At 66.2% G+C, this 23,045-nt stretch overlaps 2 protein-coding genes across 2 annotated transcripts; both read right to left on the bottom strand.

Moving 5' to 3' along the window:
- Nucleotides 1–751: 751 nt before the first annotated feature.
- Nucleotides 752–4,955, bottom strand: LOC310886852 (prolactin-releasing peptide receptor-like). Its single transcript, XM_083812004.1, has 3 exons — nt 3,700–4,955; nt 2,956–3,549; nt 752–1,570 (listed from the first exon to the last, which is right to left on the bottom strand). The coding sequence occupies exons 2-3, from the start codon at nt 3,360–3,362 to the stop codon at nt 937–939; spliced, it is 1,041 nt and encodes a 346-aa protein (XP_083668130.1). The 5' UTR covers nt 3,363–3,549; nt 3,700–4,955; the 3' UTR covers nt 752–936.
- A 469-nt stretch (nt 4,956–5,424) lies between these two features.
- ADRB3 (adrenoceptor beta 3) lies at nt 5,425–13,204 on the bottom strand. The gene is made up of 6 exons (XM_083812005.1): nt 11,858–13,204; nt 8,403–8,500; nt 8,006–8,088; nt 7,807–7,926; nt 7,451–7,544; nt 5,425–7,340 (listed from the first exon to the last, which is right to left on the bottom strand). Exons 1-6 carry the CDS (start codon nt 13,126–13,128, stop codon nt 7,243–7,245), a joined length of 1,764 nt encoding a protein of 587 aa, XP_083668131.1. The 5' UTR covers nt 13,129–13,204; the 3' UTR covers nt 5,425–7,242.
- Nucleotides 13,205–23,045: the final 9,841 nt, after the last annotated feature.

Below are 23,045 nucleotides of genomic sequence, written 5' to 3'. Positions count from 1 at the left end.
TGTGGGGGGGGCTGAGGGGTCCATCAGCGATAAGAGGCGCGGGCACACGATGCGCCATCACCGCGCTGCCGATGAGGCCGGGCGCACGCGGACACGCAGCAGATCGCACCCGGGGGGCGGTGGGCGAAGGGGGGGTGGGGGGAGGCAGGAGGAGGTCGGCGTGCCTTGGGGGGGGGGGAACGGGGCTCAGCCCGCTTCCCAGAACCGGCCGTGGGTTAACCCGGGTGTGCTTAACGTGGGGCAGCGGGTGGGGGGGGGACCCCCGGTGTCCCCTCCGGCAGCAAAGGGCAGAGCCGGGGGGGCTCCCAGCACAGCCCCCGGGGCGGGGGGGGGGGGGCTCCAAGCTCCGGCTGGGTCACCCCGTTGCTGTCTCCTGGCCCGCTTTGAGGTTACCCGAAAAGCACGGGCGTCCCTCGGAAAACAATCTCGCAGGAGAATTTCCGTTTCCAGCGCCCGGAACGGATTTAATGCAGGCCACGCGACGCGCCTGACGGGGGGCACCGAACCGCCGCCCCCGGAGCTCGCCGCAGCTGGATGCGGGCCCCATTTTCTTGGTTAATTCACAATAATGACGTGCTTGCGGCCCCAAAGCCAAGCACGAAGCTCCCCGGGCACTTTGTCCTGCCGGAGCCCCGTTGCCCACCCCAGCCCCGTCCCCCCCCTATTTCCCCGGGTACCCCGCAGCCACCGGGACCGGACTCCCCGGCGCTGGGCGCACAGACCTTGGGGCGGCACCGGCGGAGATCCCGGGCGCACGGGGGTTGGGGGGGGAGCCGTGCCAGGGGTGACACCTCGCCCCCACCACGGGGAAGGATCGGTCCCCACGCGGACGGGACGGGACGAGCGTCGGGGACCCCACGGCAGCGCATCGGCGGGGAAACCTCTGGTGGACGCGGCGACGGGTGGGGGCGCGGGGGGCGGCCGGGGCGCGGGCCCTCAGAGCACGACGCTGGCGGCCGCGCAGTTGTTGGCGGGGAGGATGCGGTGCTCGCAGGCGAACATCTTCCTGAGCTCGCCACGGAAGCGGTCGTGCAGCCAGGCGTAGAGGAAGGGGTTGCAGCAGGAGGAGCTCATGGCGAACCAGTGGCACAGCAGCTGGATGAGCAGGAAGTAGTGCTTGTCGATGAGGCTGATGTCGATGTCCCGGATGACGTTGAAGACGTGGATGGGCAGCCAGCAGACCCCGAAGGCCGCCACCACCAGCACGATGAGGCGGAAGATCTTCCTCTTCCTCAGGCGGTCGAACTCGGCCTGGCTCTGCGTGGGGTGCCCGGGCACCACGCGGTTCCTCAGCTTCACCGAGATGCACAGGTAGGAGAGGGAGACGGCGGAGAGCGGCAGGATGTAGGTGAGGATCAGGGTGCTGTAGGCGTAGGCCAGGCGCTGCGCCTCCTTCTCCATCCAGAACTCCTCGCAGATGGCGAAGCCCTGCTGCCGGAACTCCACGTGGTAGGTGTGCGCCACCGCCGGGGCCACCAGCGCGCAGGACAGCAGCCAGATGCCCCCCACCACGTAGACGCAGCTGGTGACCGAGATGCGCTTCTTCAGGGGGTGCACGGTGGCGTAGTACCTGTGGGGACGGGGGGGGGGGAGCCCCCCCCCAACCACTCGTGGGATGGGGCTGGATGGGGCCGGGGGCGGCGGCGTCCCCCTGCCCTGCCAAGGGTGGCTCGTGTGGTTTTGGGGGAGCAGGGCTCAGCACCCCAGCACCCCTCCCATAGAGCGTCTCTGGCTGCAGGGCTGCAGGTGGCACCAAGCAAATAACCCCCCCAATTAATCCCCTTCTTCCCCCTCCCCTGCGCGCCCCCCACTCCTCTCCCGAGTGCCTGCATTCGGGGAGCTCCCCGCTCACTGCACTCGGCAGCAATAATGGGATTTCACAGCTCCCTCGCTCTGCCCTTGGTAGCAGCCCCGCATCTGCGAGTCCTGGTGATGCCGAGACCGAACCCCTCAGCTGGACGCAGCGCTGAGCACCGGGGACACAGCGCTGAGCACCGGGGGCACAGAGCTGAGCACCGGGGCTGTGCCCCACAGGAGCTCAGCAGAGCCCGGCGGAGCTGCGGCAAAGCCGAGCCACAGCCGGAGGGCTTGGGCCGAAACCATCGCTTGGTGTAAATGCCAAGGCTGCTGTACGAAGGGGGTGAGGGCGGTGTGATTTCGTGGGTGCCTGTTTAGTGGGAAAAACACCGGCGAATTGGTCTTCTCACCCCAAAAAAAAGCAGCTTTGTTGAAGCGTAAAAGAACAGTGCAAACACTCCTGGCCGCTTAACACCACCACCAAGGGAAGCTTAGCTCACAAACACTCAAAGTTTTCTCGGCTATTCTAGCTGAATCTCCCCTGCTTTCGCCTTCCCCACTTCAGCCCCTTCTCGCCCTCCAGCCAGCAGCAGGGGAATCCTCCTGAAGGGCTCCGAGCCTCTCCTGGTGCTGCCGCTCCGGGCTCTGCCTGCCTCGCTCCGTCCCCGCAGGGCCTGAGGCTGCTTTTATGGCACGACGTATCTATGGAAACTCCGGTTTTCTAAAACAGCCCCCCTGCCACGTCCTGCCCATGCCCATTGCCGGAGGCACAAGCGCTCTCCATCCAGCTGCCAGGCCACGAGGTAATCCTGACGCAAATTTACACAGCGTAGTATGAAAACCTGGGAGAAAAACCGCGGCGGGGGAGGCAGGAGGCTCGCGTTTCCAAACCCAGGCACCCCAGGGAAGGCAGCGCCCAGCCTGAGCCCGCAGCAGGGGCAGGGTTTGTCCAGACAGAGCCCCCCGGATGCCAACCCCCAGGAAAGGTGTGCGTAGTCCGGTAAAGCTTGCCCACTGCCTGATGCGGACCAGCGGAGGAGCTGGAACGTCCCCGGCGGAGTTAATACCACAAGTGTGAACGCACCAAACTTCAGCAGGCTGCCGCGGGACCTGCCAGAGCCCGGACCCCCCCCTCGCCGCCCCCTGCGCCCACCTCACCTGTCCACCGCGATGGCCGTGAGCGTGAAGACGGAGACGTAGACGGTCATGGGCTGCATGAGGAACACGAAGTAGCACAAAAACTTCCCGAAGACCCAGCCCTGGGGGTTGAAGGCGTAGGCCAGGGTGAAGGGCACGCAGGTGGCGCACATCAGCATGTCCGAGAAGGCCAGGTTCCCGATGAAGAAGTTGGTGACGTTGTGCATCTTCTTGGACTTGCAGATGACGTAGAGGAGCAGGTAGTTGCCGAAGATGCCGACGAGGACGACGAGGGCGTAGCAGGGGATGATGAGGGGCTTGAAGGACTGGATGAGCTGCACCCCGGTGAACTGCGCGCTGGCGTTGGGGCGGTTCTGCAGGACGAGCTCGTAGGCGGTGGCGTTGGCCCCGTCCCCGCTGGCCTCCATGGCCCCTTCGACCCTAACCAGCTCCCTGGGACGTCCTGGCCCCCCAAAAGCCGGCGGTCGCAGGGTTCAGGTGGCCGTGGGGCGCATCCTGCTCCTCATCACGGCCGTGCCACCCCGCAGGATCCTGCCCCACGCCAGGGTGGGAGCCGGGGGGCTCCCCGGGGCGGTGGCTCCTCGCTGCAGCTCCCTGGAAAATCGGAAACGAGGGTCAGAAAAGAGGCGACGCCGGCAAACAGCCCCCTAGGAGAGGCAGCACAGGGTTAAACAGCGCCCACGGCTCTGTGGAGAGAAGGGAAAGGGGGAAAAGCGGCAGGTCCGGCCCCGAGGAGGCACTCACCTGCAGCCGGCTCAGCAGCAGCCCTGCAGACGGAGCGTCGCGGCGAGCCTGCCTCTGCTGCGCCCAGCCGCTGCGCAGGGGCAGCTCCTGGCAGAAGCAAAGGGAAGCGGCAGGCGAGCCAGAGAGTCGCTCCTAACGTCTCTGGAAATCGCAGAGGACGTTAATGGGTAACTGAATAAGGATGCTCTGCTACTTTTGCACTGACCAAAGCCTCGTGCGCCTGCACTCCGCGGTCTGCCCCTAACGAGATTAGCCGCGCTCTCCTACGAGGTCGGCGCTGGCAGCAGCCCGAGAGCAGCGCCGCGCTTTCGTTTCATCAGCTGCGAAGATGGGGCAGGGGGCGAGGAGGAAACTCGAGGCAAAAATCCGGGGCAAAAAGCAGAGCGGTGGCAGGCAGAGCCCGGGAGGAGCGGGGTCCCGGTGCGCCCCAGGCGCAGCCCTGCCTCCCGCACGCGTCGCCTCCCTCCCCTGCTGCCCACTGAATCATCTCCGAACGCGCTGCAGGCAAACTTTAATTTCCTGAGCTATTTCCATGTATTATCTCCCACTCTCACAGCGCAGGACTCGTAGCCGTGTTCCTTTCTCTCTGTACCAGCCCTCGTTTTACTCCTAAGCCCTTACGTGCCAAACTTCCCCAAGGCAAACCCCACTGCGGGTTTTGAGTCTCCAGTGGAAACGAATGGAGAACTGCAGCCAGCCTCAGAGCTTTGCAGCGCCGCTCAGAAGCCCCCCGCAAGCTCGGCAGCCCGAATTTGCGTTAATTGTGGGTTTAGATCAGCTCCTGTGCGCCCTGCCTGCTTCGCCCCGCGCCCTGGTAGGGCACCCCGCCACGAAGGACGCATCTGGAGCCGGAGCAACAGGCAGCCCTGCTCCCTGCACCGGTGGCAATGCCTCGCACCGCGGGCTCCTCTGCTGTTTTGGGGCACCACAAGCTGTTCCCATCAGTTTCAGAGCAGCTTTTACCCCAAACGGAGCATCTTCTGCATTAAAATTTCACTCTTACTGTCCCATTCCCTGCCAGAAGTACTGTCCCTCGTTCTCCACAGAAAGTCTTTAACCCCCCAGCACTCGGAACATAAGATCCTGGTTTTGTATCACGGGCTGGCATTAATTTAATGAAAATTAAATCTCTGTCTTGGGCATTAATGGTACGGAGAGCTGGGGGCTGCCCCTTCGTGCCAGACCTGTCACTGGTGCCCAGGGGACGTGGGGGCAGCGCACACGGAGCCGGTTTTGGGGCAGGGCAGGTGGAGCCCTGCGGGCCACATCCTGCACCGGGGGGGGCAGGGAGGCGTGCAGCCCAGCGCCCGCGCGCGCTGTTTGCTCCTGGATTGTTCCCATGACATTGAGAGCCGTCTGTTAATTACCTGGCAGTTGCCATGGTTATGCCAAAGCCCTCCACGAGATGCTGCCGTGCAGGACGCGGCGAGCGCTCCGCAGCCGCGGGGAGGGGGTGAAGGCAGCGCCCAAGCACAGCCCCCCCCGTGCAGAGAGGCTGCGAGCGCCCCGGGGACCCACACAGCCGGGGCTGTCGGGGCTGTGCCGCAGAGCTGGGGTCAGAAGGGCTCGTGGTCTGCATGGGGTCGTGGTCTGCATGGGGTGAGGGCTCCGTCCCCGCGCACCCACACCCAGCGAGCTCTGCAAGTTGGCCCCTGCAAGGTGCCGCATCGCCCCTGGCATGCCCTTCGCCCACCCGCCTCTCCTGCCAGCACACAACGGGGGAAATTTTCACCTTTTAATTGACTTTTCAAAGCAGCAGGGACGTCACTCGCACTGGGCTGGGGAACTAAACCCAGGGCAGGGAGTTTGCATGGGGCAGCCAAGGGCTGGCATGGGCAGCATCGCCGCGGGGTGCAGCATCGCCGCAGGGTGCAGGACGCCAGGAGAGGAGCAGCCTCGTGCTGCTGTCCCCAGGGCTCCCACGGCTCTTTTGGGAGGCTCCTGGCTCGAGGGTGGGCAGCTCGGCCAGCACCACCTCAGCTGCTTGTGCACTTCACCGCCGGGCACCTCCCTGACAAGCACGGGGCTTTGGAGAGGCCACTGTGCAAATTCAGCGGCACCGACCTGAGTCCACTTTGTGTTTCTTTTCTTCCTGGATTTCTTTATGTGGCTTAATCTGCACCCAGCGAGATGTCTGAATGCGGCTGCTGGATCACACCGCGCGGCTGGCGTTCAGCAAGACTTCCAATTAACGATGCATTTAATTCCTGCCTGAGGAATCAGGAGCCACGAATTCACCAGGGCTGCTGAGGCAGGGGCTCGCTGGGACAGCAAGGGGCTGCCGGCCAGGCAGGATCAGTCCCACCACAGCCTCCCTTGGCCCCCACCCAGTGCCACGATCCCAGAGCCCCAACTGAGTCGGTAAATGCAAGCATGGGGACACAAAAGTGGCACGGTTACAGGGGGCGACGAGAGCGGACGTGCCAAGCTTCGTCCCCGGCGCTTGCTGCTGCCTCAGCAGGCACCCAGCCCAGCAGAGCGCACACGTGGGCACTCGAAGAAAGGTGGTGGCTGGAGGAGAGCAGAGGCCGCGCCGTCTGGTGCCACTTTGCCTTCAGTTCGCACTAAATCCCCCCCCCCAGGCTGCTCGCAAAGGAGAGCGGAGCTCAGCCACAGCCACCTGCTGGTGACGCTGCCCTGCCAGAGCCACACACGGGGCGCAGCCCCACGCCACGGCGCTGTGCCGGACACAGCCACGCGATGCTGAGCCCAGCAGGATGGGTTCGTCCGTCCGTCCCACTCCTGCTCAACCCAGCGGGGCACCCACACCGTGCCCCTGCTCCCTTCCCACCCCCCCAAGCAGGTTCAGGGCTCCCCTTCGGAGACAAACCCCCTGCCAGCTAACGTCACACACGTGATGGATTGGGGCAATTTTCCTCCACGAGGGGCTTTAATTGAATTATTCCGGCAGCTGCTGGTTCTGAGCAGCCTTTGGCTGCGTTCCCCGGGGCCGCTGCGCAGACGGCAGCGTGCTGCTGCTGGGTTCAGCTGAGCAGGCACCCGGCGGAGCGATGCCCCTCGGAGGGAGGGGGGCGAGAGCAGCCCCCAGGGCAGTGCGGGGAGGTGGGGGTGACCCCAGCCTGTCCCCCTGGGGCTGCTCATGGGGACACCCCAGCACCAGGGGTCGGTGGCGTGATGTCCCCGTGGTAGCGTGCTTGGTGCAAGCGTTGCTGAGATGAGGCTGGGAGCAGGCAGCGGTGGCAGGGAAGGCAGGACAAGAGCAGCAGCAGGCTGGTGTGGGCACCATGGAGCACAGTGCAGCCTAGCCCCGGGATATTTGCTCTTTCCCGTAGCGATTGCACTAAAATATTGGGGGGAGGAGTGGTAGGAAGGGGGAGCATTTCTCAGAACACGTTATGAACAGAGCGGGCAGGGAGAGGAGGAAAGGGCGGTATGCAAAGCAGAGGCAGTTTGTAACCCTGGGCAAGGACCTGGCCCCGTCAGTGCCAGGCACCTGCAGCCCCCGACAGGGAACAGCCCTGCCACGGCCCTGCCATCAGCTGGCGGCACTCCCAGGACGCAGAAATCCTCCCCAAACTGTGGCTACTCCCCGTCCTGCGCTGCTCTGGCACCGTCCTCATCGCCTGCATCTTCCTCTGCCAGCTCTTCCTCGTGGGCTCCGTACCTGCGGTCATCCTCCACTAGGAAAAGGAGACGCTGCTGCACGGGGGGGAGCTGCCTCTAAAGCCCCCGCGGGACTCAGAGAGCGCCCCCGGTGCCACCCCGGCCCCGCTCCCCATGCGGGACTCACGGGTGACGTGCTGCCCGCTGAGATAGACCGGCCCAGCTCCACACTCCAGCACGAAGGTGACCGGAGGGACAAACTCCAGGCCTTTGAGGCTGATCTGCAAAAAAACAGAGCTCGGAGCACCCCCAGCCCATCCCCAGCCCGACCCCATCCCCAGCACAGAGCGAACCCTGCAACAGCCGCAGGACGGGGGCTCCTCTGCCCCATCTCGTTCGGGCAGAGCAGAGGGGTTTGCAGGCACAGCCAAAAAAAAAAAAAGCCCCCAGCACTGCCTGGAGACCCCTGTGCAGCCCCCACGCCGAGGCCGGGTGATTCCCAGGCGAGGCTTCCCCCCCGGCCCCTCGCTGCCCTGCCCTTACCATGGGGAGCACCGAGCCGCGCAGCGACGCGATGGGCACCGGCTTGCAGCCTCCGTACGTGTTCTTCGACTCCACGGCCACCACGTGCAGCTCGTCCCTGGCGCCAGCCCCCAGGGAGACCTGCGGAGCCCGGCAGAGCCCCGTGGCACGAGGAGCCCGGCGCGGCCGAGCGGGCCCCAAGCCGTGCCGCGCGCCTTACCGTCCTCAGCAGGACCAGGTGCTCCAGGCAGTCGTCGTCCTCCTGCAGCACGCAGCGCCGCGTGCCCGTGCCCAGCTCGCAGCCTGCGGACACACAGCCTCGTCCCTGCACGCAGGAGCTGCTCCCCCAACAAGCCCCAGGTGTGGGGAAAGCAAAGGGGGGTGCCCCCGGGTGTCCCCACGGTGCCCCCGCAGGGCTGGCACGTCCCTGGGCCGTGGGGTGTCCCTGTGCCATGGGGTGTCCCTGTGCCATGGGGTGTCCCTCAGCCCCCCCAGGGGTTTCTGCAGCAAGGGGAGTGCAGGCGGCTGCGGTGCAGAGGGAAATTGCCCTCAAAGGGAGCAGAGCAGCCGGGATTGAGGGGTGGGGGGAAGCTGGGGCGGGGGCTGCCGCTGCTCACCCCACAGGGCGGTGACCGGCCTCTCCTCCGACAGCGACCTGGAGATGAGAGAAGAGCTGCTCATCCTCCACGGCTGGTCCAGCACCGGGAGCTGGCTCCTGTGAAATAAAGGGGGGAGAAAACAGTGAAACAGAGAAACCAGTCTGCAACAGCGACACGTGGAAGAAATGTGGCTTAGGAGCGCTCAGAGCAAACTCCCAAGCCCCCAGACCCCAGGCAGCTCGCAGCAGCACGGTTTGCCTTCTGCAAGAGGTGAAGGCAGCTGGACCAGCACCCCCCCGGCTAGGGGAGCAGGGCTAAGTGAGGAATAAAGCCACCCAGCTGCTTGGGCATCCCCTGGGGAAAGGAAGAGCCGGTGAGGTGCCTGCACAGGCAAAACCAGCTCCGAGGACCAGCAGCCTCCCCATGGGGTGCTCGGTGCGCCCCCAGCACGGGGCGACTCCCGCTGACCAGAGCGGCCCCTTGCCCAAGCCTCCAGCACCGGGAGCACCCCGCAGCCTCGGCTGGCACCCCGCGGCCTCGATTTTCACCCAGCACCAAGCATTTCCTTAGGGTCAACGTTTGAAGCAGCAGCACAACCCAGAGGTCTCGGAGGGAGCTGCCCCCCCCACACACAGCAGCACCCACAGGGGACAGCAGGACACGTCCCTTCCTCCAGCAGCAAGCCCAAGCAGCCCCTGCCTGCTGCAAATAAAGAGCAGGGGGCCCGGCAGAGGGGCAATTTGGGAACGCAGCCCAGGTGCTTGGCAGCTCTCCCCAGGTGCCATCAATGCGCCCCCCCAGAGCTCCGGGGGCTGCTGGAGCGGGGGCGCTGCCCCCGGTGCTGCCCCATCCCTCCCAGCACTGCCCCTGTGCTCTGCCTCTCCCCAGCCCAGCCCCTCCCAAATCATCTGTACGAATTCCCAAATGATGGTGGGATGGGGGTGGCTGTTTTCTGGCTGCTTTTCCAGGCTGACAGCCCCCCAGGAGGGGGCACAAAGCCCCCCGGTGGGAGCACAACCACTGCAGAGGCTGTGCCCGGCCCCATCCCTCTGCTTGTCACGGACCCGAAGGCATCACGGGGGGGTTTCCAAGATTTATTTCACACAGCAGGGGGGGGGAAACAAGGCAGAAAAACCTCACAGTCACCACGACGCATTTACAGCTGACTGCCCGGCGTTGCGGCCGGCGGGGTGGCACAGGCACCTAGAGGTGCCCTCTGCGCACACCCTGCGTGGGTGCTGCCACCTCCTGCCGCCCTCCTGGCCACGCACGGCGGCTTTAAAACAAGAGCACAGCACCGCTGCCCTCGCCCCCCGCATCTGCAACAACCACGGTGTGACCCCCCCATCCTGCAGGGCTCCCCACCCCTGCCCAGCCCCGGCTGCTCTGGGCCATGCTCCGCTCACCCCCGGGGTTTCGGGGTGCGTGGCACGGCCCCGTGGCGTTCACCCCTCCACCGCTGGGTGGGAAGTAGCAGAAACAACCCGGCTGTGTCCCTGAGGTTGGCAGCGGCTCTGCGCGTTGCTGGTGGAAGCCGCACGGTGGTCCCGGTGCGGCAAAGCGGCGCTGCTCCCGCAGGCTTCGCCCGACACCCCCCCTCCCGACCCCAACCCCGCGAACCTGGAGATCCACCCAGAATAAACACGACATCGGATGAGAGCACAGTTCGCACGTTTTGCCCGGTGCCCCCAAGCCCGGAGATCCCCTCGCTCCCTGCGTTCCCCAGCTGACGGCGTCGCTGCAGCTCCCAGCACCGCGGCAGCCCCGGGAAGTTCACCGCCGCGGCGGGGGCACGACCCGGTGAGGATCACGGCCGGGTCTCATTTGCAGGGCACCCTCCTTCCCTTCGCTGCGGGGCTGCCCCCACACGGCCGGGAAGTCAGGGTCCTGCGGGGGGGCAGAGCTGCTGGCCACCGCGTCCCAGCACCAGCCACGTCAGGGGGCACGCGGGCAGCTTCCCCCCGTCCCTGGCGGCCGTGCTGCTGTGGGGAGCCTCAGCGCAGGAGGCTCGGGAGCTTTTCCCTGCTGGCTTCAGCTCTCCGGCACCGGAGGAGCCCAGTGCACTCCCCGAGGGGGAGCCCCCTTCCTCTCCGGGGGTCCTTCCAGCGCCGCCACCCCCCGTGCTGCTCCTCCGTCCCCACGCAGTGTCCCCGTCTTAGCGCCCGGCCCTGCAAGGAGACAGCAGGAGATGGCGGGGTGCGGGGACGCATCCCTCACAGCACCCCCATCCCGTGGGGCTCACAACCAACCCCCCCCCCCCCCAAAGGGAAGCGTGCAAAGAGGGGGTCCTGCCCTGAAGCCAGCCCCAAAGCGCAGTCCCTACGCGGCCAGCACCGCCGAGCCCGCTGCTCCGAGGGGGGTTAAAGCACCCCGGACGGTCAGCAGATGCCTGCGTCAGGCGCACGTGCCCCAAGTGGCACATGCCTGCGGGCCAGCCAAGGGCCGCGCTCCCCCAGGGAAGGGGACGGCCAAGCTGGTCAGAGGAGACTGCTGCAGGGACGAGGGGCGGCCGCGTCCACGCCCGGGGGGCCCCCACGGCACGGCTGCCCCCCGGGAAGGCGAAGCGCACTTACTGTCCTGCCTCCTCTGCTCGGCTCCCGGTCACACCGAAGGACCTGCTGGCGTCTCTCTGCCGGTAAACCTTCAACGGGAGAGCACAGAGCGTGAAGAGCCCCCGACCTTCCCCAGGAGCTGCCGCCCCGGCTCCGCGGGGTCCGATCCTTTCCTGAAACGCACCCCCCGAAATCCTCCCCACGGCTCCTTCCGCACCCCCCCCCCGGCAGCGGCTCTGCCTGCGCGCTGCCAGCAGCCTCCCTGCCCGCAGGTGTCGGGAGCGGTTTCTGGCCGAAGGGAGCCAGCTGAAATCCCCCGCACCGAAAAATATTCGCGTTTCGTAACGCTAATAAAAAGCTCGGGGGGGAAACCACGCCGTATTTCTGCAGGCAGGGCAGAGCCCCGCACGGGCTGCTGGCTGCAGGGACGGGGGGGACCGGATAAATTCCCCTCCCAAACTGCAGCCACCAGGGGACAAAGGGACACACCGAGCCCAGACCGGCAGCCAGAGACCCCCCCCCCAGCCCGCCCTGCCACAGGGGGGGCTCCCTGAAAGAAATCGGCAGTGGGGGGAGACGGGACAAAACGCCAGGGTTTGGGACGCTCCTGCCTGGCTGCCTTTCTTTCTTATTTACAGCCAGCGTTATCTCTGAGAGAATGAATTATTCTGGTGGCGGGGGCACTCCCCGGGAAGGGACAAGGCGGGACAGGGCGGGGGGGGCACCGAGGACCCCAGTTTTGCTGCCCAGCGGAGGGGCTGGGGCTTAGGGAACCCTAAAAGCAGAGAGCAGCGGCTCTCAGCCCGCACCCAGCCCCCCCCAGAACCTCCTGCTCCCCCTCTCCGTGCCCACCAGACCGCTCTCCCGTGGGACCACCGCCCCCCCCGTGCCGCCCCCCCCGCAGCACAGGCAGGTACTCACTCGTCCAGCCGCTCACACAGCGTGCCCTGCGTGCCCTGCGGCCAGCGCTCGCCCAGGGGCCACGGCTGGTGGGCGCTGGCGTGGGACGGGGCCGTCTCCTCCGTCCCGCCGGCACCCCGAGCCTCGCCGTCCTCCCCGCGCCGCAGGGGGGCTGCCTTGCTGTGCCCCGAGGGGCCCCCCCGGGGGCTGAAGGCGCAGGGGCAGTGCCGCGGGTCCTGCGAGACGGCGTGGAGCCGGCGGTCGGCGCGGCGCGGGCAGCACAGCAGCTTGCGGAAGGCGCTCCTGAAGTCGGGGCTGCGGCAGTAGATGATGGGGTTGAAGGCTGAGTTCACGTAGCCCAGCCAGTTGAGGAAGAGGAAGAGCTGATCCGGCACCAGCGGCCGGCAGAAGACCTTGATGATGTTGGCCACGAAGAAGGGCAGCCAGCAGAGCGTGAAGGTGCCCATGATGATGCCCAGGGTCTTGAGCGCCTTGTGCTCCTTGATGGCCAGCAGGCGGGAGGGTCGCCTCCGCCGGCCGCCCCTGGAGCCGGGGCTGGGGGGCTCCTGCAGGAACCTCACCTTGTCCTTGCCGATGAGCTGCACGTGCCGCGTGGCCACAGCGAAGACGCGGACGTAGACGAAGATCATGACGAGCAGGGGCACGTAGAAGGAGATGGTGGAGGAGACGATGGCGTAGGTCATGTTGGTGACAAAGTCGCAGCAGCGCGGGTCGTCGTAGCAGCGCACCGCCTGCTCGTCGGCGCCGTCCCGCCACCAGTGGTTCATGATGGGCAGGAAGGAGATGAAGGCGGAGATGGCCCACACCAGGCACACCACGGCCCGCGCCCTGCCCTTGGTCACCAGCGCCTCGTACTGCAGCGGCGACGTGATGGCGAGGTAGCGATCCACGGCGATGGCGCACAGCGTCTCGATGCTGGCCGTCACGCACAGCACGTCCAGCGAGGTCCACAGCTCGCACACCACCGTGCCGTAGGGCCAGTGGCCGCTCAGCAGGATGGTGGCCCCCGGCGGCACCACCAGCAGGCCCATGATGAGGTCGGCGCAGGCCAGCGAGGTGACGAAGACGTTGGTCATGGTCTGCAGCCGCGGCGTCTTGGCGATGGCCACGATCACCAGCAGGTTCCCGGCCACGATCACCAGCACGGTGAGGCTCAGGGCGGCCCCCACCGCCCACTGCCGGCTCAGGCTGGCGGCCCCGCTGCAGTTGGGGCCGGGGCCCGGGGCTGCCGCCCCCCAGGCGCTGCCGTTGCCGACGGGGAGCGGGCTCATCGCCGCCGGGCCGCGCCGGGCAGGGCCGGGCAGGGCGCGCCGCGCTCCCGCTGCCGCTGCTCCGCGCTCCCGAGCCGGGCGCGCCCCGTCGGGGGGTCGGGCTCGGGGGGTCGGGGCCGGGGGGTCGGGGGGTCGGGGCCGGGCTCGGGGCCGGCGCGGGGCTGGGGGCTCCCCGCACCGCACCGGCCGTCGGGGCTGCACCCGCGCCGGGCTCCCCTCGGCGGCGCTCCCGGGGCCGCCGCTCGGGGAGGAGCCTTTAAAGGCTCGGGGCGGCCCCCGGGCTCCCGCGGCGCTCCCGGGATCAACGGACGGGGAGCGGGAGCCGGCACCGCCTCCCCGCCGCCCCCCGGCCCCGCCGCGCGCCCCCCGGGCGGGGGGGGCTGGCCCCGGTGCGGCACCGGCCCCCGGCGGGGAGGGGGGGGCCGGGCGGCTGCAGAGGGGTGCCGAAGCGCCGGCCCCGCTCCAAAGGAGCCCACCCGCGGCCGCTTTTTCGCCCCCAAGTGAATCCCGCGACCCCCTCCCCGGCTGAGGACGGAGACCCCCGCTGCTGCCCTCCCGCCCTCGGGTGGGTGCCGGTGTTTGGAGGCCCCCGGACGCTTCCTCCCCCGGGACGCGTCGGGCTGGAAGGCACCGGGCCACCCAAGTCCCTGCTCCAGAGCCCGAGCAGCCGCGGCCCCATCGCCGTCCCCAGCCCTGCTCCTCCTGAAGGCCCCTGGGCAGGCTCCAGGGCGGGTAATTTTTTCACTATCAGCTATTTATACAAATACCGGGACTTCTAAGACAGGCGCTCTCCAAATACGGCATTTGAAGTTTCAGCCAAATGGGGGAATGTTGACAAAGACGAAAAAAAATGTGTAAAAAATTATCCAGTTGGCATTTCTGCCCATTCATGAGCTAGCAAAACAGAGACCGCTTTTTACGAGCTTGATCTTTACAAGACTGTTTTGGTTTTTCAAAGCGGTCAGATGAGCGCTTGATGCAACCCCTCTCAGCTCCCAGCTCTTACGTTAATTGCTGGCTCGGGCCGAGTCTTGAGCGTATTTGCTCCAGGGAAGATCGTCACTTTGCCTGAATGGACCCGGCGTGAACAAAACGTGCACACGTCCGAGGCTGCGGTGTCGCTGCACACGCAACCCCCGTGCGTCCTGGTGCACGGAGCCACAGCTCGATGTCGCCCCAAGAAAAGTAAAGCCGGGGTATCGCGGGGAGGCCAAGGGTAACAAAATGAGGGTGGTGGGCTCTGGAGGGGCTCTTTGCAGGACAAAGCCTGGGTGTTTTACAACAAACCCTCCTGCCGACGGCCCTTGGTGGCACCCTCGGACCACCTCCACGTTGCCGTGCCCCGGAGGGAGCACTCCCGCCGTGCTCAGAGGCAGGAACGGTGAGACACTGCCCACAGCGAGACAAGTGGCCGGCCTTCCTCCGGGGTGCAGCCAGAGCCCTGCTCCCGGAGCCCTCTCTCTGGCACCGAACCGAGATCCTTCCTCTCTCCCCCCCACAGCCAGGGCCCGGAGCCCTCCCTTCCAGCCAGATGACTTTAACGGGGAGAGGAAGGGAGAGTCCCAGTCCTTTTATTGCGGCAGGGGAAGTAACGTGGTTCTGTATCTTTGCCCCAGTTTTCCAGCTGGGAAAGCTGAAGCAGAGGTGCTGGGTCCTGCACAGAGCCACACGACGTCCATCCTCCTGCTCCAGCCGTGGGCCTTGCCCCGAGCCCTCGAGGTGCCGGGGATCGGGCTGCACCCCCAGCCCGGGGAGATGTCCCCGCTCCCCCAGGGCAGCATCCGGCTCATGGCAGCAGGCAGGAACACCCCTGAAGCAGCTGGAAACGCCTCCTGTGAGGCTCTTTGTCGCCTTCTCCTCCTGCCCCGTTTTGCTCCCCCTTCCCTGCCGCCCCCCCCTCCCAGCCCAGCAGCCTGGGAGCCACCCCGGGACGTGTCCCCGTCGCCTGCCCCGTGCCAGCACCACCTGAGCAGCCCCGGACAAACTCCACTGCCCCAGGAAAGAGAAGGCAGGAGCCCAGCCCAGCCCCGCAGACCCTGCAGGGAGCGCTGGCCAGTGGGTCAGGCGGCTGTTTAGAAAACTCTGGGAAAATATGTTTATGCCATGGATCGGAGCCACTCCTTTGGCTGTTGCTACAGAATAAACAATGGGCATTTAAAAATACATCTTTATATATAGAGGCAGGATGGATTAGAGAAGATCCCTACTGGGGGAGAGCTGGGGTACGAGAGGAGGACGCAGAGCAGCGCAGCTCCTTGCTCCTGGAGCTCCAGCACCCGGGGGTGCCCGGAGAGAGGGAACAGACGTCGGAGCTGGCCTCAGGCAGCAGCCCAGGGGCTCAGCGTCTGCCCGGGAGCTGGAGGGGCGAGGTGGCTCAGAAAGCAGCAGCTGTGGTCCTCCTCTTCCTCTAGGGCGCTTGGCAGCTCCCGGAGGATGCCTCGTCACGGGGCATTTCTCATTTCCAACAGCCCAGCAGTGCAGCAAGATGCCTGCACGGTCCCAGATCCCCCCCCCCCCAAAAAAACGAGGCCCGCACTCTCCCACCCCACGCAGGGCAAGGAGAGCCTTGGTTTGTCCGCCGGGCAGTGCTGAGCCCGCACTAGGTGTAAATCTCCCTCGCCCGATCCGCACAGCGTTCCAGCACGCTGGCACTCCTGCCTCAGCGGGTGCAAAATCCCTGCACGTTTAATCCCTGCCCCAAAGCCTTATCCGCCCCGAGCAGGCTGCACGCGCACCGCCCTCATCGGGTCTTTAAGGCCCCCACATAGGGCTCAGGTCCTGTTAATCCCCCGTGCCCAGTGAGCGGATGAGGTGTTATTACAGATAGATAATGGGCAGATAAATCAGCACCTGGCAGTTAGCAGATAGCGGGCAGCTTGTGCCAGCTGAGCTCTGGCCTCCCTTGCACAGCCCAGGGCTGGGGTTTCACTGGGGTTTCACTGGGGCCAGGCAGAGCCCCAGGGCGGCTGGGGGACCCGCAGGGTGCTCGTCCTGCGGCCTGAGAGGGGAAGAGGAGACGTGGACGCGACAGGGACGCAAGTCTTTGGTAGGGAGAGCTATCAGATCCCTGCCCAAGCTCCCATGGCGTGCCACCTCGGGTATTAAGCACGGTTTTGCTCCTCTCTGCCCCATGTTCAATTCCTGGCCACATCTGTGAGCTCACCGGGGCTGGCAGGGCCCCAGGACAACAGGCAGGAGGACAGGGGGACCAGGCAGGGATGGGCAAACGCCGGCTTCTCCTCCCAGCATCATTAAACACAGCACAGCCAAGCCGTGCCAAGACTGAGTCAGGCTGCTGCCACTCTAGGATAAAACAAAACCTTTTTATAGCTGGGAACTCTCGCTGTCCCCCAGCACCCTGTTTGCATACTTACCATTACAGAAAGGGTGATAAACCCAGCGTGACTCTGGCAGCGCTGCCTCTCACTGCGCTCCAGGCCGGGCAGCGCTGCCAGCTCCCAGGCCCCACCGGGGGGAACGAACAGCAGGACCCTGCGTGGAGCTGAGCAGAGAGAGACCCCGCTGCACCCAGCGGGATGCGACCCTCTGCATCTTCCTTCCTCTGAACCTGTGCCGTGGGCACAGCACCGCAGCCTCAGCCCCTCGCTGCTGGGGGGAAAAGAGCTCTCCAAGCAGCCACTCGCCTCGCTCAGGGACGTGGCAGTGCCTCGCTCCTGCGTGGCCCAGCCCGAGCAGCCACTGAAGCTCTCAGAGCCCCAAAACTTGGTTTACCTGCACGGACCCTAGGGAAGCACCGGGTAGGTGCAGTGCCCCGAGAGCTGCTGGTACACAGCACGTAAACGCTGCCAGCCCAGACCCCCCGTGCCCACACTCATATAATAAATTCTGCCAGCCCAGGACCCCCCGTGCCCACATCCACATCAGAACAAGCCCTGCCTGGACCCCCACTGCCCCCACCCCATGGTGCTGCAGGGAGCCCACCCTGGTGGGGCACAAAGCAAGGCCCCAGCCCCGCAAGGACACCCAGCACCCCTACCCAGTACCCCCAGAGCACTGCCTGCTCCCCATCCCCTTTCGTTCCCCCCTCCCTAATCCCCAAATGCCTAGCAGCTGGGGTGGGACCCTGGCTCATCCTTGCCCCCCACCCCATGGCTGGTGGGATGAGGAGGTCCCTGGCTGTGGGAAACCCCTCTGTGCGTTCCCAGGGCCGTGCACACTGAAGCAGGAGCTGCTCGAGGCGCGGGGTTTTGCCCCAAATCCTCCTGGTGCGGCGTGGGGAGGGGGCCCTGGGGTTCGGTGGGTGGGCAGGGGGCCAGGGCGAAGGCACGGCTCTGCAGCGGGTCCTGCTCTGCCTTTTATGTCTGGTAATCGGTCCGGGGCACCGCGCGCCGGGACCTCGGGAATAGTTCCCATATCGGATTCACAAATCTTGCTTTGAAGTTGTTTGGGATTATCTGTCATCGTGTTTCCTTGTCAGCACATAAACACGCCGTGATGGAGCTTTAACCCGCTGGGTACTGCCTGTCCCGGGAGGCCGGAGGAAGCTCGCCATAAACCGCGGGCTCCCCACCAGCCCCCCTCCCGCGGGGCTCCGGGGGCCGTGGCTCCGCGTCCGCCGGGGCCGGGCACAGGAAGCGAAGCGTTCCCTGCACCAGGACAATAAAAAATAACAAAAATGTGCCGTTGACTTCTGTGCAAGCCACCGATTTTAGGGTTCGGGTTGTTGAGCCATGCTCAATACCCACCCGTCCCTGCAGCGGGACGCACGCCATGGCCGTGCCCCTGCCCTTTGCGCCCGTCCCATCGCTGCGGGGCGAGGAGATGCTTCGTGCTCTGCACCTGGGGCAGCTTCGAGCTTTGGTGCTCGCAGTGACCCTGAGCTGCCCCCGTCCTGCCCCTGGCAGCGCTCGGGGGCGATCCCGGCCCCAGGGGCCGTATCTTGGCCCTGGGCAAAGCCATCGGCCACGGGTGAGGGTCAGTCCCGAAGCCTGGGAGCTCCCACGTTTTGGGCAGGCGAGCGGCGACCTCGCACGCTCACATCCTGCTTCCGAGCCAAGCTCCTGGGAGCACCGCAGGGAGAAGGACGAGCGATGCGCAGCGTGCCGCGGGGAGCTCGGAGCCCGCTGCTGGCTGCCCGCACATGGCTGAGGTCCCCGTCGTGCTGCTCGCCAGCCCCTTCCCACAGCCAGCTGCCCACGTCCGTGCAGCCCCCGGGGGGCCGTGCAGGGCCCCCGAGACCCCCGCTCACCAGGGAGGCTCCGGGAGCCTCGGGGCCGGCCCCTGCCCCGCAGCCCGCGCACGGCTGCGGCTCTGCCCAGGCTGCGGCCGCCCTGTGAGAATCAGGGAAAGGGGCACCCGGGGCCTGAAACCCAGCCAGTGTCAAAGGCTGCGCTAAAGCAATCCCAGGTCCTTCTCCTGCCCCCCAAGTCCCTGCGCAATTACGTCTCTGCATTGAAAAAAAGAAAAAAAAAAGGAAGGAAGAAAGAAGGTAATAAAGCTGTTTTCTTTCCCATGTCGCTGCAGGGAAGTCCCAAAGTGGCAAGGAGAGAAATGCCCGCTGGTTTCACAGCACCTTGCAGCAGGGCTTGGGTCTGACATCCCCGTCTTGCCCCCAGCTGTGGGAGAGGGAGTCCTCCCCCTCAGCCCCCCAAAAAAGGCACAGAAAACAGCAAAACCTCATCACAGCCCTATTGCTGCTGCAAAGGGGACAGAAAGGCCGGGAGCCCCCCAGCCCCTGCAGGTGAGGGGCCGGGGGCACAAAGCCCTGAGCTGCTCTGGGGCCAGGCACGGAACAGGGGAGCAAATGGAAGGACTTCCAGGACGTTTCCACCCCCCAGGGCCAAGGGGGTTCGCCTGCCTTTGCCTCATCTGCCGAGGTTTTAGGGCCATGTTCACGAGCGCTCCTCCCTCACTCCGCTAACTGGTTTTCCAGCAGCTATTGCTAAAGAAAAACAGAGGCAGGGGGGAAGGAGGGACAAGTTTGCAATAACACTGACACAAATTTCACAAAAAAAAATGTGGAAACCTCTGAAAAAAAAAAAACAAATGTCAGCAACAAAAATAACATCTGCAAGCAGTTGGGCTCCCCAGACAGAGGTTTTGGGGGGGGGGGGAGAGGAGCATCCTGATGGCCGGCGGGGAGGAAAGGCTGCTCTTCTTCTGCTGGGACAGATCCTGCTGCAGGGGGTGCGAGCGTCCCTGCTGCAAAACGCCGGCCAAGCCGCCACGTGCCTGCTCGCCTCCTGCCTTCGAGGGTCCCCCAGACCTTCAGGGGTCTCCTCCCGTGCAGATACCCCCAGCCCCATCTCCATCCAGCCCCACGTCGCAGCCGGGGCATCCCCCGCGCCCCGCAGCCCCGCCAGGCTCGTGGAATGGGAAACAACAACAACAACAACAAAACAACAGCAGCAGCAGCAGGGACAACGACAGCAGCCACGTCAGACCCGCGGCTCCCATGTCACCAGGGCTATTTTTAACCCGTGCACTCCTCCCGCTCCCCGCTTATTTCTCAGAAACTGCTGGGGGGAGGCAAATGGGGAAAAGGTCCGTTCCCGAGGGCCGCGCCGCCGAGCTCGCGGCCGGGCGCCGGAGAGGGGCAGCTGCCCCCGAAGGACGCCCCGGCAGCGCGGGGGGTCCGGGGGGGTGCGGGCAGGGGGCTCGGGGATGCTGCAGCCGCTGGGCACGGCCCCGCTCACGCCAGCGCGCGCCACCAGTGAAGCCCCGCTGTTCCTCTTGGCGTGCCAAGCAGCCTGGTGTTCTCCTCGGTACATATTTCACATCGTCGTTCCCAGAGCCCCGGTTCTTGCGCTTATGCAATGAGCCCTCCACGTTTGTTTTGCAGGGGGGTGCGGCGTGCCCGAGGCGGGAGGGAGGCGAGCGTGAATCAGGAGGTGCCGGACAGGGAGGTGCAGGGCAGCGAGGAAGAGGAGGAGGAGGAGGCAGGAACCGAGCCAGTTCCCAAACTTTAGCTTTCAGGGGAAGACAGGAATCGTGCTGGAAGCTCAGCCACAGCCCCCCAGGCCAGGGCTCCCCGAGCATCCCCATCCTTACGGCCCCGGCAGCCCCAGCGCCACGGGGCAGGCACAAAGGGAGCTGGGTCCTGAGTGTGGGAGCAGGCTGGGGACCTCTCCCCGCGCTGCGGTGGAGCGATGGCATGGCTGGACGCAAAGGAAAGGTTTTGTAAGAGAGCTCAGCCTGCCAGCAAGGCATTCGGTTGCACCGAGGGAGGACCGAGCCCCCTCTGCAGCCGGGAGAAGCTCCGCTGGCTTTTGGTCTGCCCATCACGCGCGCCTCCTGGCTCGCATCAGCCACCCGAACCGCCAGCAAGGGCAGCAGCAGGAGCCTGGTGTTTTGTTTCTGGGGAAAGAAAGGGCAGCAGAGGTGCTGAGCCCTGCCCTGCGGGGTGACCGAAGGGCTTGCGGGGCCGTCCCCACGCGGGACAGGGCCCGTACAAAACACCAGTGGCAGGCATTTGCCCGTGCCCCCCCCCAGCCTGCAGGGACATCCCTGCCACCGCCGAACTGCCTCGGCAGCAGCAGAACCCAGCAGCGCGTCCCCGGGGGTGCTGTGGGGGTGCTGAGCACCCTCTGCCAGCGCCTGCACCCGCCCGGGGCACGGACCCAGGCCGGGGCTCCCCCCCCACACCCCCCCAGCAGGGCGGCGGCGCTTCCACGCAGGATGGGGTTGTTTACCGGGGGCAACTTTATCTGCAGGAACAGCTCCTGGGCGGGCAGAGGGGATGTGGGCCGCTCGCTATCTGCGCCGGCATCGCAGGGGAATGTAAACACCGGCGGGGAAATGGCACCGGGACATCCCTGCCGCCCGCGCTGCCGGGGGTCGCGGCGGGCACCCAGGGGGGGTTGGGACCCCGGGGGGGGGTTTGGGGACCCTCCGAGGACCGGCCGTGCTCCCCCCGTTGGCGATAGCAGCAGCGAGGGGTCTGATCCGGCGCCAGCGGTGCTCTGCCTGGCCGGGGAGGGCTTCAGAGCCTCGCTGCCTGTTTACACCCCCGGGGGAAGTTTGTCCTCCCCGGGTTTATTTTCTTCCCAGGGACGGGCAGGATCTGCCCCACGCCTGCACCCCCGGGGGTGCTCCCCGCACGCAGGGCGACCAGAAAGGCCGAATAGTTCGTGGGTTGTGGGACGAGTTTTCCAAGAGCCACGGGGGAGTTTTGTCCCGCAGCAGGAGCAGGCGTTTCACAAATGCCCCCCCCCCGGGTCAGCAAGGAGGGATTTGTGCCAGCGGGTCGGGGCCAAACAGGGGCTGCTGGGGAGGGGCGCTGCCACACGGCTCCCCCCGTTCCCGATTTAGAAGGCAGCGAGGTGATAACATGCGTCACATGAGGATGATGAAGGGCTTTGCAGCCCGGGGAGAGAACAGATAAAGCGCCCTGGAGATGAACACGTTGGCACCAGCGGGCGCTGCCAACGCGAGCCCGCGGACAGCGGGGCCAGAAGCCCGCGAGGGGAGGGCAAACCCCCCCCCCCCCAGGAGCACCCCCAGGACCTCCATGGGGGGCTGGGGTCCCCACGCCCCCTCTTCACCCTGATCCGTGGCTTTGGGTGCCGGGCAGCGGGGCAGGCGCCCAGATGAGGTTGGGAACCGCAGCCCCGAGCCCCACCGCGGGCAGGATGTGCCCCGGCAGCCCGACCTCCCGCGGGCGCCCTGACCCCGTCCCCATTCTCTGGGAGCGGGAGGAGGAAACGGCCGGGGGCCTCGTTAAGCGGTGCCTGGGCGCCGCGCTGGGCTGGGGTCACGGCCGGTGTCACCCGGCACGGCCGGATGCGTTGGCTTCCTGCCCAGCGCCCGGTAATCGATTCAGCAGCCGCACCGGGGCAAAGGGGATGGGATGGGGATGGGATGGGGTGGGATTGGGATTGGGATTGGGATGGTTTTTGGGATGGGGATGGGATGGGGATGGGGATTGGAGATGGGATGGGGATGGGATGGGGATGGGATGGGGATGGGGATGGGGTTGGTTTTGGGGATGGGGATGGGGTTGGGATGGGATGGGATGGGGATGGGATGGGGATGGGATGGGGATGGGGTTGGGGATGGGATGGGGATGGGATGGGGATGGGGATGGGGATGGGGATGGGGATGGGGATGGGGATGGGATGGGATGGGGATGGGGATGGGGATGGGGATGGGATGGGGATGGGATGGGGATGGGGATGGGGATGGGGATGGGATGGGATTGGGATGGGATGGGGATGGGGATGGGGATGGGGATGGGGATGTGGATGGGATGGGGATGGGATGGGGATGGGGATGGGGATGGGATGGGGATGGGGATGGGGATGGGGATGGGGATGGGGATGGGGATGGGATGGGGATGGGGATGGGGATGGGGATGGGATGGGATGGGATGGGATGGGATGGGATGGGATGGGGATGGGGACTGGGGATGGGTTGGGATGGGATGGGGATGGGATGGGGATGGGATGGGGATGGGATGGGATGGGGACTGGGGTTGGTTTTGGGGAGCCCCCCCCGCCGGCTCAGCCTAGGCCAAGGGGTGTGCGCAGGCAGTGCTCAGGGCAGCGGGGCAGTGCTCGTAGCTTTTTCTGTGCCGTTTCCAGCCGCAGCCCCCGGCCGGCGGGAGCCGAGCTCCACCTGTCGGCCCCGGGGCGCTGCCAGGGCTCGGCCGCGCTGAGCCCCGCGGGCCGCTGACAGCCGCGGCCCGGCACCGCCGCGGGGCCCCAAATGCCCCTTGGCGGGGGGACGACGGAACGCTGCTGTCACCGCCGGGACGGTGCGCTGGGGGCACTGGGAGCACTGGGAGCACTGGGGGACACTGGGAGCACTGGGGGCACTGGGGGCGCTGGGTGGGCTGGGAGCACTGGGGGGACTGGGAACACTGAGGGAACCGTGGGCACTGTGAGCACTGGGATTACTGGGAGCACTGGGGGCACTGGGAGAACTGGGGGCACTGGGAGCACTGGGATTACTGGGAG

This window comes from Anser anser (assembly GCF_964211835.1).
Source record: "Anser anser genome assembly, chromosome: 26".
NCBI lineage: Eukaryota > Metazoa > Chordata > Aves > Anseriformes > Anatidae > Anser > Anser anser.
Note: the sequence above shows the minus strand (reverse complement) of the source record. Positions and strands in the feature narration are given on the sequence as shown.

Excerpts from the sequence above, each read along its gene's own strand:
- LOC310886852 (XM_083812004.1), bottom strand. The coding sequence starts at position 3,362 with ATGGAGGCCAGCGGGGACGGGGCCAACGCCACCGCCTACGAGCTCGTC. Across the intron at positions 1,571-2,955 it reads ACGGCCATCGCGGTGGACAG|GTACTACGCCACCGTGCACC; the intron begins GTGAGGTGGGCG and ends CCGTCCCCACAG.
- ADRB3 (XM_083812005.1), bottom strand. The coding sequence starts at position 13,128 with ATGAGCCCGCTCCCCGTCGGCAACGGCAGCGCCTGGGGGGCGGCAGCC. Across the intron at positions 7,545-7,806 it reads GCGGCTCGGTGCTCCCCATG|ATCAGCCTCAAAGGCCTGGA; the intron begins GTAAGGGCAGGG and ends GTTTTTTTGCAG. Across the intron at positions 7,341-7,450 it reads CAGCGGGCAGCACGTCACCC|TGGAGGATGACCGCAGGTAC; the intron begins GTGAGTCCCGCA and ends TCCTTTTCCTAG.